The sequence below is a fragment of the Myxocyprinus asiaticus genome, chromosome 15 (genome assembly GCF_019703515.2).
Source record: "Myxocyprinus asiaticus isolate MX2 ecotype Aquarium Trade chromosome 15, UBuf_Myxa_2, whole genome shotgun sequence".
Taxonomy (NCBI): Eukaryota; Metazoa; Chordata; class Actinopteri; order Cypriniformes; family Catostomidae; genus Myxocyprinus; species Myxocyprinus asiaticus.
This window is the reverse complement of record NC_059358.1, coordinates 19,336,569-19,356,407: the sequence shown is the minus strand read 5'-3', so window position 1 is coordinate 19,356,407 and position 19,839 is coordinate 19,336,569. Positions and strand designations below refer to the sequence as shown.

The 19,839-nt window shown below is 38.8% G+C and overlaps 1 protein-coding gene across 7 annotated transcripts in view; it reads right to left on the bottom strand.

The window, feature by feature from the left end:
- Window positions 1-19,839, bottom strand: part of ptk2ab (protein tyrosine kinase 2ab) — a 101,898-nt gene that overhangs the window by 62,184 nt on the left and 19,875 nt on the right. For all 7 annotated transcript variants that reach the window (XM_051718580.1, XM_051718583.1, XM_051718585.1 and 4 more), the window contains 2 exons: window positions 7,780-8,006; window positions 3,950-4,116 (listed from right to left, as the gene is read on the bottom strand). In XM_051718580.1, coding sequence (XP_051574540.1) covers window positions 3,950-4,116; window positions 7,780-8,006 — 394 coding nt within the window. The remainder of the gene's footprint in view (window positions 1-3,949; window positions 4,117-7,779; window positions 8,007-19,839) is intronic.

Genomic DNA, 19,839 nt, shown 5'->3' with positions numbered 1-19,839 from the left:
GTATGTAACAAGGACCAACTCTGGGCCTCAAATTTTGTTTAATGCAATTTAACAAGGGATGGTTTACAATATTTAAGAGCATTTTGAATACGGTAGGGCTCTATCCACCATCAGTGCTTTCAAAAGTTCTCAAACTGACAGTTGGGCTCACAAGACAGATAACTAAAACTCTCATAAAAGATAATAATATGGTTAAAGCACTACCAGACCACAACAGTGGTCACAGATGTCAAAGATGTGCTAACTCTGCTAACTGATGTGATGTGAGAGGGGTTTTGATTGTACTGCAAACAGAGACATCAAGCAATATGGGGGCAAGGATGACAGAAATAAGTGGTGTCAAACTCTAAGCCCCAGTATGGTCACATCGACCTGCCAGTATCACACGTAGTGTAGTTGATAGCACATGGATAAAGAGAGCTGGTAAATAAATAATGCATCAGATTTGTGGTTACGTTCTCTTCAAAAGCTTGTTCTTCTGTTTTATTTTTCCAAAAGGAAACCATATGCTCTCCTCCACACATGCCGTTTTTTCCACATTCAAACTAAACTAGACATCTGAATGACTACATTGGATCCAGTACCAGAAGAAACTCCTGTCCTTCATATACTGTAAATAAGCGAACTAAAGAGAGTGTTAAAAACAGTACACTTTAGATAAAAGAGTATTTTCAATAAGCAATATCTAACCAGCCAATCCTTTTGAACATCAAACATGGAACTCATTAAAGATGCACTTATTTAAAGTTTTTCTGGCTCTTATTCTTCTTAAATTATACAACAATCTTCTTGGACTTTATACTGACACTTGTTGGCATGGATTCATGAAGTTTTCATTAATGTTCTTTATGTACATTGAATCGCAAGATAAGCCTGGTCATGTGATCTCAACATGGCGAACACTACCAAGGGTCGACCTGTCTTATGAAGAATATAATGGTCTCTCATGTCAGAGTACATCACTTGAAACATTTGTGAAAAGTACCATTCATTTTTTATTTTTAGGTGTAAAATTGCAAGTGTTACAAATTACGTTGAACCTTCTCTCTGAATCATAAAGGAATATTCCGGGTTTAATACAAGTTAAGCTCAATCGACAACATTTATGGCATAATGTTTGTTACCACAAAAATTATTTTGACTTGCCCCTCCTTTTCTTTAAAAAAGCAAAAATTGAGGTTACTGTGAGGCACATTTTTGGAGGGTTTAAAGTAGTGGCCAATATTATCGGCCGATATTAGCCTTTCACCGATATATCGGTATCGGTGTATATGTTTGCCGATATGCGCAGATATGAAAACTTTTTTCAGAACATGCAGAAAACTATTCTTTAGAATTAGTTTGTCCAGCAGAGCGCACTCCAACTCCATTGTTTACAGAGTTGAGCTGACGGTGGCTCTGCAGACAAGGCAGAGTTAAATGGTGTGGAGTTAAGAGGTGTCTTCTCAGTAAGTTGCTAACTAGTTTGTGAAATTCACACTGGAAAGTTAATAAACAATGACCCCATCATTTTCCCTTATCAATATAACTAATATAACGTTAACCCTGTCCCTGACAACCATGTCACTCATGTTTATCACATCTGTTGGCTGTTCGCCAGCTATAGTTTGTCAGTGCAGTAAGTAACGCAGCAGATTGAAAGGTTAGCATCAGAGCATCTTTTTGCAGCTCAGCAGACAACAGTGCGGTGGTGGATTGTGTCTGTTGTGATTGTAAGTGTTGATTTCACGCTATGTTGTTACCTAGTTGGTGAGATGCAATGCTGGAAAGTAAATAAACAACGTCCATCTTTTACTCTCCGTGACAACGAGCTTATAGCTAACTAGCTAACCACATAGCTACTTTCATACCTTGTCAGCAGAGTGGAAGCTAATGTGTAAACATGTATTCACCAAACTGTTTTGTTCAGGATTCACAGTTTGGTACCCCCTTCAACCGAAAAATTCCAGTCGTTGCATTTATAAAATGTAATATTTAAAAGTCTGGTTTTCCACCGTTGAAAGTTTCCCCTGAACTTGTATAGCAGAATACGGTGTAACACCGCTGCTGCCGTTTATCCCTTTACTCGGCAGGTGTAAATGCTTCTTGTTTTACAACCTGCCTCTAATTGACTGGCAGTATTTAAATAGTCAGCATTTGACTGATACCAAACAGTACTGATGTTTATTTAGCTATTTATTTTATTTTTATTTATTCATTATTTTAATGGTCAGCATTTGACTGATACTAAACAGTACTGATGTTTATTTAGCTATTTATTTTATTTGAATTTATTCTTTATTTTAATGGTCAGCAATTGACTGATACTAAACAGTACTGATGTTTATTAAGCTATTTATTGTATTTTTATTTATTCTTTATTTTAATGGTCAGCAATTGACTGATACTAAACAGTACTGATGTTTATTAAGCTATTTATTGTATTTTTATTTATTCTTTATTTTCTCAGTGTTCATTTCTAGAATTTGTTGACAATGTATAATAATAATGTCAAATATTCTTTGATAAAAATATTTAAGAAAGCTGCCTTCTAAGTACCTTTGCATAGTCATATCGGTGCAAAATTGGTGAACAATCCACATAGAAAAGGTCCGTTTTCATTCCAGCTCAAAATTTTACTATATCGGCCACCATATCGGTAATCGGTGAATTTTCCCACTCTAAAATCGGTATCGGCCTCAAAAATCCCATATCGGTCGGGCTCTAGTTTAAAGACAGAAATGTGAAGCTTATAATTTTATAAAAGCACTAACATTAGTTCTTCTGTTAAAAATTGTGTATTATTTGAGCTGTAAAGTTGTTTAAATAGTAATTTTTAGGGTTTGTTGACATTACATCATCAAGGCAACAAAGTTTAAAATTGGCTATAACTTTACACAGAAAAGGTTAGAAAGATATTTTATCACACTAAGCCATGCCCACACTAATATGTTTTCGTTTAATAAAGCATCTTTTTCTACATATTTTGGCCTTCCGTCCACACTGAGACAGCGTTTTTGTCAGCGAAAACTGAGCTTTTTGAAAACTCTCTCCCAAGGGGATAAATTTGAAAACGCTGTCTTCCCGTTGTAGTGTTGACTGAAAAAATGGATATATCTGAAAACGATGACGTATTTGTTGTCATGTGGTGCAGTCATGTGATCCATTCAACCAAAACAATCAAGGTGGTGGTCCATGTTATAGTGGTGCTGTTGTGCCTGATATTCACTTTAATAGCATTGTTAAAGATAAATGTAACTTTGTACAACATTCACATTGCATTCCTTTAAAGGCAATGGGAAGCTTACTCAGAACTGATGTCCGGCAATGGAACACAAGGACAATTCCATTTCAGATCGTACATGCAACAGCGATTTTTTGCATGCGGAGTAAGGGAATTTAAGCATTTCAGTGTGGACGAGCAACTTTTAGAAAACACTTGAAAACAACAGTGTGGTCGGAGAGCATTTCGAAAATGCCGATTTCAAATGTATTCGGATTAATGTAGACGTAGCCTAAAATCATGTTAACACACATTGTTTATGTCCTGTGGCTATACTTTTGAAACTTTATACTTTATACTTTTGAAGTGAGTATTTTAACGTTCATGGATTGAGCCCATTCACTTCTATTTGTAAGTGCCTCACTGTAAATGAGATTTTTGCATCTTTTAAAGAAAAGTCGGGATGATTCTAAATAAACATTATGCCACAAATGCTGTCGATTGAGCTTAACTTGTATAGAACACGGAATATTCCTTTAAAAGCTACTTTTTTTGTAATAAGCATTCATAAAATTAGCAAAAATTATTCATATTACTATATTCTTATATAGTGAAATATATTAATATACCAACCCCCCAAAAATTCATAAAGCTTCCAGGCTAAAATTGTATGTGTAGCCTGGATGGCTTCTGACTCATACTGATGCTTTTTCTGGTTATGAGAGCAGCATTAAAATAGTGACTCACCTCCAGTCATCTTGGGGGTGGCTGTGCTCGTACCTCTCCCTCACATGAGACACACCCATGTCGGGGTGGAGCCAATGAACTTCACCTGTCCTCAGGTGACTCAGACGCAGGCCAAAGCAGGCCACACACCGCACCTTATGGATGTCCAATATCTTCTGTATAATGCCCTAAAATACACACAAACACAGTGATGCACATGCAGGAACTTATATAGGAAACATATGGGTCACATCCTCTCCACGTGGTAATCTTACATGACGATAAGTACAATGTGCTGGCATTCTTTCACTGAAGTATTAAAGACCCCAAGAAATAAAAAAAAAAGTCCATGTGTGTTAGCTTTGAGGATGTTTTTCATTTTTTCTCTTCAGGGAATTGGACCAAAAATATTGATGGCTCATGCTGCACTACACAGATTTTTGTCCAATCAAAATTTCCCTCATCCTAATATCACCTGCAACTCACCAGCAAATAGCAAATCAAGACTCATGGCTATAATGTAACTAAAGCCTGTTGGCTGTTTCAAAATAAGGGTCAAGCCCTTTGAAATGTCCCACCTAAACTTGCTGTTTCAATAAGAATTAGGTCAACACAGGGCAGAAAACTGCACTCGAGTCATCAAGCAAATTTGGGGCCTTTAAAAGCAGCACATATTTGAGAATGCACTGAGGCGAATCTGAGAAGATAAGAAGCTCAAAGGCAGAGGAGTTTGAGCTGAATCACTCTCATTGATTAATGTGCCATGTTGTGGGTCAATAAGTTCTAAAGAAGAAATGAATGGAAGGGAGGGATGGAGTGATTAAAGGGATAGAGAGAGAGCAGGATGTTCTAGAGTCTGCTGAGGCATAATACAATACATGATGTCTAACAGGATGGAAAAACATTGTTTCATTTATTATGTGAATTGGAAAAGGCATCAGGGCGGATCTGATAAGTCACATTAGTGTGTGATGAATAACACATAAGTTATAGTTCTCCTGTCTCCTCACAGATATCATATAGTCTGCCACTAATCTAATACAATTCTACAAAAATAAATAAGATATTAAACACTGGACCCACCTACTTTAACCCCAAAATAGAGTACAATACAATCTATGTAATTTTACTGAATGTAAGTGCCATTTAATTTGAAGCTTCTGAGTCCATGGTCTGTTAAGGATAGGCCATGTTTTAATAAGGTTCAGCCCTGATAAACTCAAGTGCATCAGACTGTAAACCTGCATAAAACAACAGAAAACTGGGACAATATAAGCCATAAGAGGGATGAAAGCAGGACAATGCACTTTGAAGTCAAGGCTATTCGGCTTCAAAAACAAAGATCATTAAATTATTTCGAGTAGCACTGCATTGTCTGAGGGGGTTTAACCACGAGTGTTCTAGGTCATGCCAAGATGCATTTTGAATAATGCTGAATATAACAGCTTTAGTCCTGCACGGGGCTGTGTGTGGTGCAACTGTGAGCATCAGTAAGCCAAATGTTTTAATGTTTAAGAAAATGAAATACCACAAATACACAATTTAGAACCTAAACAGTCACTAAGAATAGTTATTTTAACACTGGATGATGCACTAGCCGATAACCATTTGTATCTTTTTGACAGATAACTGATATAACAGCCACTATTAAGAATTTACTGATGTTATGTCTGTTTGTTTTTCCATTTAAAAAAAAAAAAAGAACACAGCATACTGATGGTCAAAACTGTTATGGTCACTGATATATTTTGTATGCTTAACAATTGTGTATTTAATTTATCTTATTCTTAATTATTTATTTTCATGTTATGCCCAATAATGAAACAATAATAAATCTAAATCTTTTGGGTTGGCCTGTTTTTTTTTCCTAATAAAATACTAAGGCCATATCGACACATATAAGTTTTAAAACTAAGTTTTCAGTTTCATAACGCTATAGTTTTCCAAAGTATGCGTTTATGGAGAGCATTTCCAAATATCTGCTTTCAGCGAGTACCAGTGTGGTTAATGTATGTGTTTTCAAACAAAAATGTATGAGTGCAAATGTAGCCTAAATCTCCAACCTAGAATTTTACATGCTTCAAGTAAAATCAAGGCAGAGACAGTTTAGCAGAGATGGACAACTTTATTAAAATGAATGGGAGAAATTGGAATGCCAGAGATTATTTAGCAGAGATGGGTCACTTCAATTTAAATGAATGGGAGAAATTGGAACGCTCAAGCAAGGAGCACTGAGCCCCCAACAGTCAATGGATGTAGAAAGGAAGTCCCTCCTTACAGTTAAAAAAAACCAATCACCTTTTAGATACAGACATTGCCTGTCAACCAACTCAAGAACGCACATGCACATTAGCTATACAAACTGGGAATATTGCAATTATTTAGCATAATATGAGGTAAAGAATCACAAATTATGGTATCAGTATTGTCAGATTTTATTGCAGATTTGAAATGTCTTTTTCTCCCCAATTTGGAATGCCCAATTCCCAATGCACTAAGTCCTCATGGTGGCATAGTGACTCGCCTCATTCCGGGTGGTGGAGGATGAATCTCAGTTGCCTCCGCATCTGACACCGTCAACCCACGCATCTTATCACATGGCTTGTTGAGCGCGTTACCGTGGAGATATAGCACATGTGAAGGCTTCACGCAATCCACCGCGGCATCCACGCACCCCACCGAGAGCAAACCACATTATAGCAACCACTAGGAGGTTACCCCACGTGACTCTACCCTCCCTTGCAACCGGGCCAATTTGGTTGCTTAGGAGACCTGGCTGGAGTCACTCAGCACACCCTGGGATTCGAACTCCAGGGATGGTAGTCAGTGTCTTTACTCGCTGAGCTACCCAGGCCCACCGTTTTTTAGATTTTGGCCTTTCTCCATTCAAGTAGATAAAAGCTGCACTGGCAGGACTGGAAACAGCCTCACGAGAGCGTTCCAAAGATGGGCGACAGTGGACTGACTTGCTAGAAAGACTATGGGAATGCCCAATGACCTAATGACGTAGAAAAGTAAGTACCGCCTTACAGGTAAAAGAGACAGTCACTTTTTAGATACAGACTTCACATGTCAGTCACCTTAAAAATGTGCATGCACATTAGCCGGACCAGCCTGAAAAATAGTGTTTTTTTTAGAGAGATCAGAGCTGAAGTACAATTTATGATACCAGGGTTGTCAGATTTTACTGCTGATTTTAAATATGTTTTTTGACCGTTATCTTGACCAATTGTTTTGTTGTTTTGGGGGGTTGGAATTTTGGCCTTTCCCCATTCAAGTAGATAGGAGCTGTTTTTTATGCCACTTGTTTACATAGAAAATAGCTGCCCAGCCTGCCCAGGAGCATATAAAAAAGATGGCCGCTGAGTGGACTGACTTGCCTTGAAAGGCACTTTGATGTGAGTGGTGGTGGCGTAGTGGGCTAAAGCACATAACTGGTAATCGGAAGGTTTCTGGTTCAATTCCCACAGCCATCACCATTGTATCCTTGAGCAAGGCACTTAACTCCAGGTTGTTCCAGGGGGACTGTCCCTGTAATAAGTGCACTGTAAGTCACTTTGGATAAAAGCGTCTAACAAATGCACAAATGTAAATGTAAATGTGATCAAGGGGCCAAAATTGTATAACAGAAAAGGAGGACTGTTTGGGTTGGGAACAAATAAGCCCCAATATTTTTTGCCTCCGATATCAGCTTAATATCAGCTTAATCAGACCGAGGCCAATATATAAAAAAAAAAAAACACAATGGGCAAAACCAACAGGGTCACCGTTACATCTTTCACCCCTAAAAATGCTATATTTTATTTCCACGAGATTCTGAAGAGGGTGACCCAGCAGGTCTGCAGACTCACCCTAATATCAGTGGAGTCCCCGTGTCTGATGTTGCTGGCCCAGGTGCAGGGTTCACTACTGCTCTCGAAGTAGTGGAAGACTTTGAGCACGCGCTCCAGAGCCCCAGCCGTCCGCTCCATCCCTGCGCTGAAGCGAGGCTTGACCCCCTGGTTCAGGGAATGAGTCAGGTTGGGGTTCAGGTAAGCCGCTGCCATGGCTTTGGTGGGTGCTAACTGTCCGTCATATTCTGCAGAGAAAACAAGGGTAGACAATGTTGTGGCTCTGAAGTAGTAAATTCAAAAGTAACAACAATCAAAATACTGCAAAAGTGAGTCCACATGTGAACAGGCTTCTATTTTACATTTGTCTAATTTCTTAAATACATTGTTTATTCATTATAAATGACATTATTAGCATAATTTGGTTAAAAATTTGAATTGAAAAGACTGAAAACATGAATTTCCCCATCCCCGGATAATCCAATATGTATACTGGTTGTCAAAGTTCTACCGGTTTATAGTGTCTACCGGTATACTGCCCACCCCTAGTATGTATTTAACAATTTTATATATATATATATATATATATATATATATATATATATATATATATATATATATATATATATATATATACATATACATAAACTCAGCAAAAAAAGAAATGTCCCATTTTCAGGACACTGTATTTTAAAGATAATTTTGTAAAAATCCAAATAACTTTACAGATCTTTATTGTAAAGGGTTTAAAAAAAATTTCCATGCTTGTTCAATGAACCATAAAAACAATTAATGAACATGCACCTGTGGAACGGTCGTTACGACACTAACAGCTTACAGACGGTAGCCAATTAGGGTCACCTAAAAAATTAGGACACTAAAGAGACCTTTCTATTGACTCTGAAAAACATGAAAAGAAAGATGCCAGGGTCCCTGCTCATCTGCATGAACGTGCCTTAGGCATGCTGCATGGAGGCATGAGGACTGCAGATGTGGCCAGGGCAATAAATTGCAATGTCCGTACTGTGAAACGCCTAAGACAGCGCCACAGGGAGACAGGAAGGACAGCTGATCATTCTCACAGTGGCAGACAACGTGTAACAACACCTGCACAGGATCGGTACATCCGAATATCACACCTGCGGGACAGGTACAGGATGGCAACAACAACTGCCCAAGTTACACTTGGATTGCACAATCCCCCCATCGGTGCTCAGACTGTCCGCAATAGGCTGAGAGAGGCTGGACTGATGGCTTGTAGGCTTGTTGTAAGGCAGGTCCTTACCAGACATCACCAGCAACAACGTCGCCTATGGGCTCAAACCCACCTTCGCTGGAACAGACAGGACTGGCTATAAGTGCTCTTCACTGACGAGTCATGGTTTTGTCTCACCAGGGGTGATGGTCGGACTTGAATTTATCATCGAAGGATGAGCATTACTCCGATGCCTGTGCTCTGGAGCAGGATCAATTTGGAGGTGGAGGGTCCGTCATGGTCTGGGGCGGTGTGTCACAGCATCATCGGACTGAGCTTATTGTCACTGCAGGCAATCACAACGCTGTGCATTACAGGGAAGATATCCTCCTCCCTCATGTGGTACCCTTCCTGCAGGCTCATTCTGACATGACCCTCCAGAATGACAATGCCACCAGCCATACTGTTCGTTCTGTGCGTGATTTCCTGCAAGACAGGAATGTCAGTGTTCTGCCATGGCCAGCGAAGAGCCCGGATCTCAATCCCATTGATCACGTCTGAGACCTGTTGGATTGGAGGGTGAGGGCTAGGGCCATTCCCCCCAGAAATGTCCAGGAACTTGCAAGTGCCTTGGTGGAAGAGTGGGGTAACATCTCACAGCAAGAACTGGCAAATCTGGTGCAGTCCATGAAGAGGAGATGCACTGCAGTACTTAATGCAGCTGGTGGCCACACCAGATACTGAATGTTACTTTTGATTTTGACCCCCCCTTAGTTCAGGGACACATTATTCCATTTCTGTTAGTCACATGTCTGTGAAACTTGTTCAGTTTATGTCTCAGTTGTTGAATCTTTTTATTTTCATACAAATATTTACACATGTTAAGTTTGCTTAAAATAAAAGCAGTTGAAAGTGAGGACGTTTCTTTTTTTGCTGAGTTATATATATGTATATGTGTATGTATATATATATATATATATATATATATATATATATTACACATACACATACAGGTGCATCTCAATAAATTAGAATGTCATGGAAAAGTTCATTTATTTCAGTAATTCAACTCAAATTGTGAAACTCGTGTATTAAATAAATTCAATGCACACAGACTGAAGTAGTTTAAGTCTTTGGTTCTTTTAATTGTGATGATTTTGGCTCACATTTAACAAAAACCCACCAATTCACTATCTCAAAAAATTAGAATATTTTGACATGCCAATCAGCTAATCAACTCAAAACACCTGCAAAGATTTCCTGAGCCTTCAAAATGGTCTCTCAGTTTGGTTCACTAGGCTACACAGTCATGGGGAAGACTGCTGATCTGACAGTTGTCCAGAAGACAATCATTGACACCCTTCACAAGGAGGGTAAGCCACAAACATTCATTGCCAAAGAAGCTGGCTGTTCACAGAGTGCTGTATCCAAGCATGTTAACAGAAAGTTGAGTGGAAGGAAAAAGTGTGGAAGAAAAAGATGCACAACCAACCGAGAGAACCGCAACCTTATGAGGATTGTCAAGCAAAATCGATTCAAGAATTTGGGTGAACTTCACAAGGAATGGACTGAGGCTGGGGTCAAGGCATCAAGAGCCACCACACACAGACGTGTCAAGGAATTTGGCTACAGTTGTCGTATTCCTCTTGTTAAGCCACTCCTGAACCACAGACAACGTCAGAGGCATCTTACCTGGGCTAAGGAGAAGAAGAACTGGACTGTTGCCCAGTGGTCCAAAGTCCTCTTTTCAGATGAGAGCAAGTTTTGAATTTCATTTGGAAACCAAGGTCCTAGAGTCTGGAGGAAGGGTGGAGAAGCTCATAGCCCAAGTTGCTTGAAGTCCAGTGTTAAGTTTCCACAGTCTATGATGATTTGGGGTGCAATGTCATCTGCTGGTGTTGGTCCATTGTGTTTTTTGAAAACCAAAGTCACTGCACCCATTTACCAAGAAATTTTGGAGCACTTCATGCTTCCTTCTGCTGACCAGCTTTTTAAAGATGCTGATTTCATTTTCCAGCAGGATTTGGCACCTGCCCACACTGCCAAAAGCACCAAAAGTTGGTTAAATGACCATGGTGTTGGTGTGCTTGACTGGCCAGCAAACTCACCAGACCTGAACCCCATAGAGAATCTATGGGGTATTGTCAAGAGGAAAATGAGAAACAAGAGACCAAAAAATGCAGATGAGCTGAAGGCCACTGTCAAAGAAACCTGGGCTTCCATACCACCTCGGCAGTGCCACAAACTGATCACCTCCATGCCACGCCAAATTGAGGCAGTAATTAAAGCAAAAGGAGCCCCTACCAAGTATTGAGTACATATACAGTAAATGAACATACTTTCCAGAAGGCCAACAATTCACTAAAAATGTTTTTTTATTGGTCTTATGATGTATTCTAATTTTTTGAGATACTGAATTGGTGGGTTTTTGTTAAATGTGAGCCAAAAACTACTTCAGTCTGTGTGCATTGAATTTATTTAATACACGAGTTTCACAATTTGAGTTGAATTACTGAAATAAATGAACGTTTCCATGACATTCTAATTAATTGAGATGCACCTGTATATATATATATATATATATATATATATATATATATATATATATATATACACACACACACACACACACACACACACACACACACACACACCAGCCACAATATTAAAACCACCTGCCTAATATTGTGTAGGCCCCCCTCGTGCAGCCAAAACAGGGCCAGCCCTTTTCTTCTCAACACAATTGTACAGAGCAGTTATCTGAGTTACCGTAGACTTTGTCAGTTCGAACCAGTCTCATCAACAAGGCATTTCAGTCTACAGAACTGCCCCTCAATGGATGTTTTTTGTTTATGGCATCATTCGGAGTAAATTCTAGAGACTGTTGTGCGTGAAAATACCAGGAGATCAGCAGTTACAAAAATACTCAAAACAGCCCGTCTGGAACAAGACATTGCATCAGGAAGCTAATGTTATGGGGAGTGTCCTTCTATACGACCTAGTTGAAACCTTTCTACAATAATGGCTATTCTAAAATTGGCTATGGTGTTTAAGCCCCATCCTTTTAGGCACGAAGCTGTCCAGTATAAAAGCAGGTGCGCAAACACCATTCCTCAGAATTTTCTGACTGAGGGACAAGAGCGCATCGCTCGCACCTTAAAGAACTCAGAGTCTGTAGTGCGACCAGCTTACGCAATGTCTCGTTCCTTTCGTCTCAGGGAACTGAGGTTACATACGTTAACGAGACATTCCCTTACGAATCAGTACACTTCGAATCAGGAAGCTGACGCTATGGGGAACAGAGTCCCATCATGCCACACTACACGACATAACCTTCCATAGAGGACCCATGATGCTGCAGTCCGTGGGACGGTGACTGACATGAGTATGCCGCAAGTGAATGACCCTCGTGGTGGGCCAGGAGGGGAACACTCAGAATGGTTATATGAACTATAGTCATATAGTAGGAATTAACCCCTTCACGAACCCAGTCGGGAAGTTTATTTGTAATGAAAGTGCCTGTGACTTTTGTGAAACACAACGGTCTGAATGCAGGCAGTCGTGTAAAAAGTTAGGGAGCCCACACAAGAGGGGCATAAGTATATATTTGGCCAATTAAATAGCAAGCGCTCTAGACAGAGATGACTTGCTATGAGAGGGATGTTATATCTAGGTTGTAAAACCTTTCGAATGTGTTTTGAGAAGACCATCCTACTGCAAAACATATGTCTTGTAAGAATGCACCGTTCATCCATGCCCATGAAGAGATCACGCCTCCAGTTGAGTGTACTTTAACACCAATTGGGCAATTCGCACCCTGCGACTCGTAAGCCAGGGCGATTGCATCAACGATCCAGTGAGAAAGTCTTTGCTTGGAATCGGACATTCCTTTTGTGCGTCCTCCATAGCACACAAAGAGCTGGTAGACAGTCTGAATTGGCAGGTGCACTCAACGTATGTGTGTAGCGCTCACAAAGGGCATAACAAATGTAAGGACTGTTCCTCATCTGAATTAAATGAAGGAGGGAAAAAGGCTTGAAGGTGAACCAGCTGCGCTCTGAAGGGTGTGGTTAGAACCTTAGGCACATAGCCTTTCTGGGTTTAACAGTGGTTTTGAAAGACCCGGCCCAAACTCCAGACATGGTCAGGAGAATTGGTGCTGTTTTGAACAGGGTTGTGCAAAATTCAGAACTTCAGAATAAATTCCCTTTCAAGTAATGAGTTGGAATTTTATATGTATAGGCCACGCCCCACAGGAAGTTGAACTGGAGTTGGAATTTTAATAATAGGAAGCGGATTTTTTTTTAATTGTAATTCAAATTTGGGAGGTAATTATTTTTTTTTTCACCAAGTATGCCTATTTATTAACTTAGAAATAATATTTCTCTCTCTAAACAAATAAATAAATAAAAATAAATAAAATTAAAATAGCCATCAAAAAATTTAGCTGTTGAATCTAATCTACTTAATCTACTTAACTGAACTTAAAATGTTAAATTACCATGACTATTACATATTAGCTGTACATATTACATATTATTTTTTACAAATTTAACAATTACATATTTAAATTCAGTAACTTTAAGATGTATTAAACTGTCAACTTTGTCCTGTGACAATTGCTTCCTTTAATGGTTTAAAACTGTTCAATATATGGAGCATCTCATGTACATTCCTAAAAACATATTTCAGAAGAGCAATGTGTTTGCTGTCTTAAACCAATAATATCACATTTTTACTCATCACATGACCACTTATGGGGGAAAAAACCATATGAAGTATTTTAAAATGGCACGCACCAACCTTGACACTTTGTACATAAAACACAACGAGGTTAACAAATAACAATCAACAAACTGATAATTTTATTACAGAATCAAACTCATCCTGACATCACAAAGCACAAGTTACCTAACATGACAACAACATTAACAATGTAAATAAAACCATGCCAAAAGCCAAACAATGCAACCATATTAATCATGCCCCAGTGCATGCTTGGAAGAGGGTAAATGGGACTGAACCACATAAACATTTTGTTCAGGCCAATTTGAACTCAAAAAAATGCATTAATCCAACTCTCTGCTGTGCTAGTTGGTTCGACTTAATCCAAGAATGTTGTAATTATAGAAAAGCTGAATTGAGATGAATTACTTGCATTCCTGAAAGTTTACAAACTGAAAAACTACAATAAGCAAGAAAATCTTTCAATGTTTTTTAAGCATTGTTTATATGATCCAAGAATTTTTTTTACAGCGTAATGTTTCTGGAAATACCTCATTTGTTATCCATATGATAATATGATTACATGTTTCATGTAATTAAAATTAAATGTATTATTAAAAAGAAAATTAAAAACAGTCATATGATTCCATTTTTATTCTACTTCCTTAAATTCAAATTTGAATTGCAATTCTACATCCTTTTTGCTACCTCAATTCAAATTTCATTCAAATTCAGGGATTGAATTGGAATTGAATTGGTATTCTTCACTCAGTTCAGAATGGTGCACAACCCTGGTTTTGAAGGCAAAGGTTGTCACACCAAATACTGATTTCACTTTTTTAAGTTTACTGGATTCTGTATGACGTTAATTGATAAATAAACTATTTATGGCATTATTTTTGAAGGCATCCTCACTATGCAACATTTTTCCTAATACTGCCTAAAATTGCCTAAAGCTTTTGCACAATACTGTATATTAATAAATAAATAAATAAATAAATAAATAAACACTGCAATCCATATTTCCTAAACTGTTATTGTTATTCTAATATCAACTAGGTATCAGTCGGTTCTAGTAATCTACCATATGGAAAAGGCTTGCAGCAACATCTATAATCTGAATTAATCTAATGTCATTTCTATTATGGCTATGTTCCGTCTGTGTGCAAGTATTCAAAGTATTATGGGAAAGCTTTTGCAAATCGCTGTCCTATCATTTTTGCAATGCTATTTTTATCTATTCTATACCAAACAGATCCCAGCATTAGTGATAATCTTGTTCAGAACCTCTAAAACAAAACAGCTATCACAAATCACCAACAGATGTACAACAGCTAATCCGAACACAACACAACACACAATTCGTTTCCATTGCAGAATGCGCAGTAAAATCAAAACACACTGACAAGACTATGAAAGCTCTCAATCATGTTGGTTCAGAGGTGTCATTTGAACACAGCCACTGAGGCAGTGAAAGGCAGCAAGGTAATCCCAAGGCTTTGGATCTACACTGATACAAAAGTGGTCTGACAAATCAGCTCTTGAACACAATAATTTCAATATTCAACTGTCTGAGCAAAATTTACAGCAGGATGCTGTAGACACTAACAGGAGTTTGGACCCCTGGGAGGAAGCAAAGGAAAAGGTCCAGACACCAACTTCAGACAGACAGATGTCTCCTGCGCATGCCAGACAAGTGGCCTTGGGTACTCAATGATAATGTCAGATATTCTGCCAGCATAGCTTCATGTCAAACTATCCACAATGGCAAACTTCAGCATTCCAAAAATGCAAGGTCAACACAACAATGGCTGCATGTTTCAGGTCAACTAGATGAACCCAAAACATTCCCACAATTCTTTAAAGGAATAGTTTAGCAAGAAATGACAATTCTGTCATCATTTACTCACCTCATGTTTTTCTTAACCCATATGACTTTCTTACAAAAACATTTTTTAATTCTTTTCTCAATTCTTACCTCTAGTTTTATTTAGACTGAATGATTTTTAAAGTATGAAGCCTACATTATGACCCTTCTTTTCAGTCACTTGTTTACCAGCGAGACGTGATGCCTTTTACATTTATATTGTTTTTCTTAGCAGATACCTTTAACAAATACTTTAATAGGTAGTTAAAGGGCAGTTAATTCAAAAAGAAAATTTCTGTCATCATTACTCACCCTCAAGCCTGTATTAATTTCTCTCTGCTGTGAAAAAAAAAAAAGAAAAAAAAAAAAAAGGAGATGTTAGTCTCAGTCGCCATTCATTGTCACTGCATCTTTTTTCATTCAATGAAAGTGAAAAGTGACTGAAAGTAACATTTTCCCTAACATATCCTTTTGAGCTCTACTGAAAAAAGAAAGTCATACAGGTTTGCAACAGCATGAAGATGAGTAAGTGATGACAATGTCATTTTTGGGTGAATACTCACTAGTTACATTTAGAATGTCTGTTTATTGTTAACAAAACATAGAAAAAGTTAACAGATTAAATCAAGAAAGAGAACCTTGTTGCATGTTATCATGTATATGAAAAACAGATAATATACTATATATTAAAGATACATCATATATTTTCATATTATATTCATATTTTTAATATTATAATATTTCTATAATTGGATTATTATTATTATTATTTACTGTATGTATGTGACAAGGTGGAGGGCATGGCCGGGCCGTGAGGGTGCACGGAAAGCGAGAAAGCGAGATGAAGTGGGGCCGGAGACGCCAGCTGGGGAGAGACAGAGACGCACACGGCCATGCTGCATGTTTGTTTTATGTTGAATTTCTCATTAAACTTTATGTTGATTGTTCAGCCAGTTCCCACCGCCTCCTTGCCCATCCTTTAACTGGTACAGTGGTGCTGAAACCCAGGAGGGAGGAGGGATGCACTGTAGCCTCACCACTGCTGTCTGCCAGAGGAGCAGCCGCAGCTGTCTGCCTGAGGACGGAGTGGTCGCTGCCAACCGCCAAGAGCCGGAGGAACCATTGCCATCCACCGAGAAAGGGAGGAGCGGTTCTGTCCACCAGGGGTCGGAGGGCTCGCTGCTGTCTGCCAAGGGAGGAGGGTCGGAAGGTGCAGCGTCTCCCCTTCAGAAATGGGGGGGGGATAGGTCAGTCTGGTGGTGCCCCAACCTGAATCGGGCAAGGGAGAAGTATGACAAGGCAGAGGCCGGGTCGGTGCACGGCCGGCACTGAATCAGATGATCAGCGGGAGAGTGAGATAAAGTGGGGCCGGAGACGCCAGTTGGGGAGAGAGAGAGAGACGCACGTGGCTGCGATAGATGGAGCTCCAGAGAGATGGAGCTGAGAGATGTAACAGAGATGTAACAGAGATGTAACCCTGCAGCCGAGTACTGGTAGCTTTACACAAAGCATTTTTTATACTTCTGCCTTTCTTGTCAAATGTGCTGTAATATTCAGGAGCATCACGATGTGAGAAGACAAAACTAGACCGCTCTTGTGCACTTACAATTTGCAGCGTACAGCTTGGTTGATTATAAACAGGCACTTACAATGGAAGTAAACAGGGCCAATTTTCGGTGGGTTTAAAAGGCAAAATCTGAAGCTTATAATTATATAAACGCTAATTCTTCCATTAAAACTAGTGTATTAGAGTTGTAAAGTTGTTTAAATAGTCATTTTTGATCGGGGCCTGAGTAGCTCAGCGAGTACTGATGCTGACTACCACCCCTGGAGTAGCGAGTTCGAATTCAGGGTGTGCTGAGTGACTTCAGCCAGGTCTCCTAAGCAACCAAATTGGCCCAGTTGCTAGGGAGGGTAGAGTCACATGGAGTAACCTCCTCGTGGTCACGATTAGTGGTTCTCACTCTCAATGGGACACATGGTAAGTTGTGGGTGGATCGCAGCATGAGCCTCCACATGCGGAGTCTCTGCGGTGTCATGCACAACGAGCCATGGGATAAAATGCATGGATTGACGGCCTCAGAAGCGGAGGCAACTGAGACCTGTCCTCCACCACCCGGATTGAGGTAACCGCGCCACCACGAGGACCTACTAATTAGTGGGAATTGGGCATTGAAAATTGGGAGAAAATGTATTATTTTTTAATAAATAAATAACAATAGTCATTTTTGAGGTCATTTAAGGGATTTAGGGTTTACTGTGCCGTCATGGCAACAAAGTTGTAATATTACATATAATTTTACACAGAAAAGGTTAGTAAGTAATTTTGTCACACTAAAATCATTTTAACACATATTTTTGAAACATTGAGTATTTAACATTTACGATTTGGCCCCATTCACATCCATTGTAAGTGCTTCACTGTATCCCAGATTTTTGTTTGTTTGTTTTATGTTTGTTTTTTAAAGAAAAGAAGGGACAAGTAAAAATGAATTTGCTAATCAAAATTATTCCACAAATGCAGTCAATTGAGCTTAACTTGTATTGAATGTAGAATATTTCTTTAAAAGCATTTGTCTATGCAGGCTAGTTCAAGAACAGCAGTGGCTAGGCCTGTATGGTCAGAATTATGATTTTGCTGTAGGGTAGATAGAGTACAGTTGTAAGGGAGTACAGCTGAAACACTGTGAATATTTTCCTTCTAATGCAAGTTACTTTCATTTTCTGTATGCATATTCACATTAGCATCTGCTCTCTGTGTGAAAAATTTGAAGAACACAGTCCACATTAATGAGAAATTATTAGAGAGCATCAGTTTTGGGAGGTAATATTTTCAATTTCTTCTCTTATTATTTCTGAATGCCCATGAAATAAACTTTGCTTGTTGTAATCATTGATTTGTCTACCTTCAATTAATGTACTATTGGAGATCCCAAGGTCACGGAGAACATGCAAGGTAATCAGCGGGTGGCAGATGTAACACTCTGTTACAACTGCTCCCACAACATAAGAAACATGGTAGGAAATATTCCTTCTAGAGTTTTGTTAGCTTTTATTCAGTCAGAAAGCTTAGATAAGTAAGCAGGATGGATGGATGGACTGATTGGACAGACGGACGGACTGATGGATATGGAATGATGGATCGATCGATATGGATGGAAGGATGGATGGGTGGCTGGAATTATGCAGTGTAAATGATTTTCTAAGTAGATTTAGTACAACATTTTTTTTTGTAAATTTGTATTTTGGTTTGTTTACATGTGTGTGCATGTCACAGGATACTTTGTATCACTGTGAGGAAAACTAAGAGAGTATTTCCAGCTGATGTGTTAGAAATTATACATACAGTATGCAAGCATTAGAAATACTTGAAAACAATCATGGAGTATAAAATGTGTCAATATATTTTACTTAAGTTAGGCTTAATGCCTTATTTAGCACATTACAGCCCTGGGTATAATGTTACAACTGTACCTGGTATGGGGACAGTTGTAACAGAATCACTCCTTGTTTTCAAAAACTAATTGTAGAAAATAGGAATAATGTATGCAGGTTTTTGGCATTTATTTTGTTAATACACAGTTAAAGGAATCTCAAGTGAAAAAATGGCATGTTTATTCTGCTCTGTATTTGTGTAGTACAGCAAAAGCAAAAAGTGTTACAACTGTACTCGGTCTGCCCCTATATTAAATGGCATTTACAAACGCACTAAACCATCTTAAATTACACTGACAGTGATAAAACTTTACAGATCTACAGATATCATGGAAAGTCAAAGACCAAACGAAATTAGGGTCAATAACTATGAATCTCAGCAAACAGGAAAATAAATAATCATAAAAACACAACATGGGAGAACATTTTGTGGGAGTTTAAGTTAGTTTCAAGTTTTGTTGTTTTTAGTTGGTTCTTGTTTTATGTCCTCTCCTACCTTTTCTGCGGAAGGGCCAGCAGGTACACGCCAGCGCGGATCTAAATAGTGCAGGGCCCAAACTGCTTTTTAAAAATGCAAACACTGCCCAGGCGAAAGCACTTAAGTCCAAAGCACATATACACCTTGGTGTGTCCGAAGAATGGCAACAAAATAAGCCACTCTCAGTCTTTTTGTTATGCCTTTAAGAAACAAACTGCAGTCCGTACACACAAATTCAAACAGACACAATATATTTCTGTAGCTTCCTTTTTGTGTGACATCATATCCTGCTAATCATAATGTGTCCAGCCTGGCCAATGCATCGGTGATTCAGTTCCTGTCCGTTTGTCCCAGGGAGACCAGGAGAATAGAATACACAAC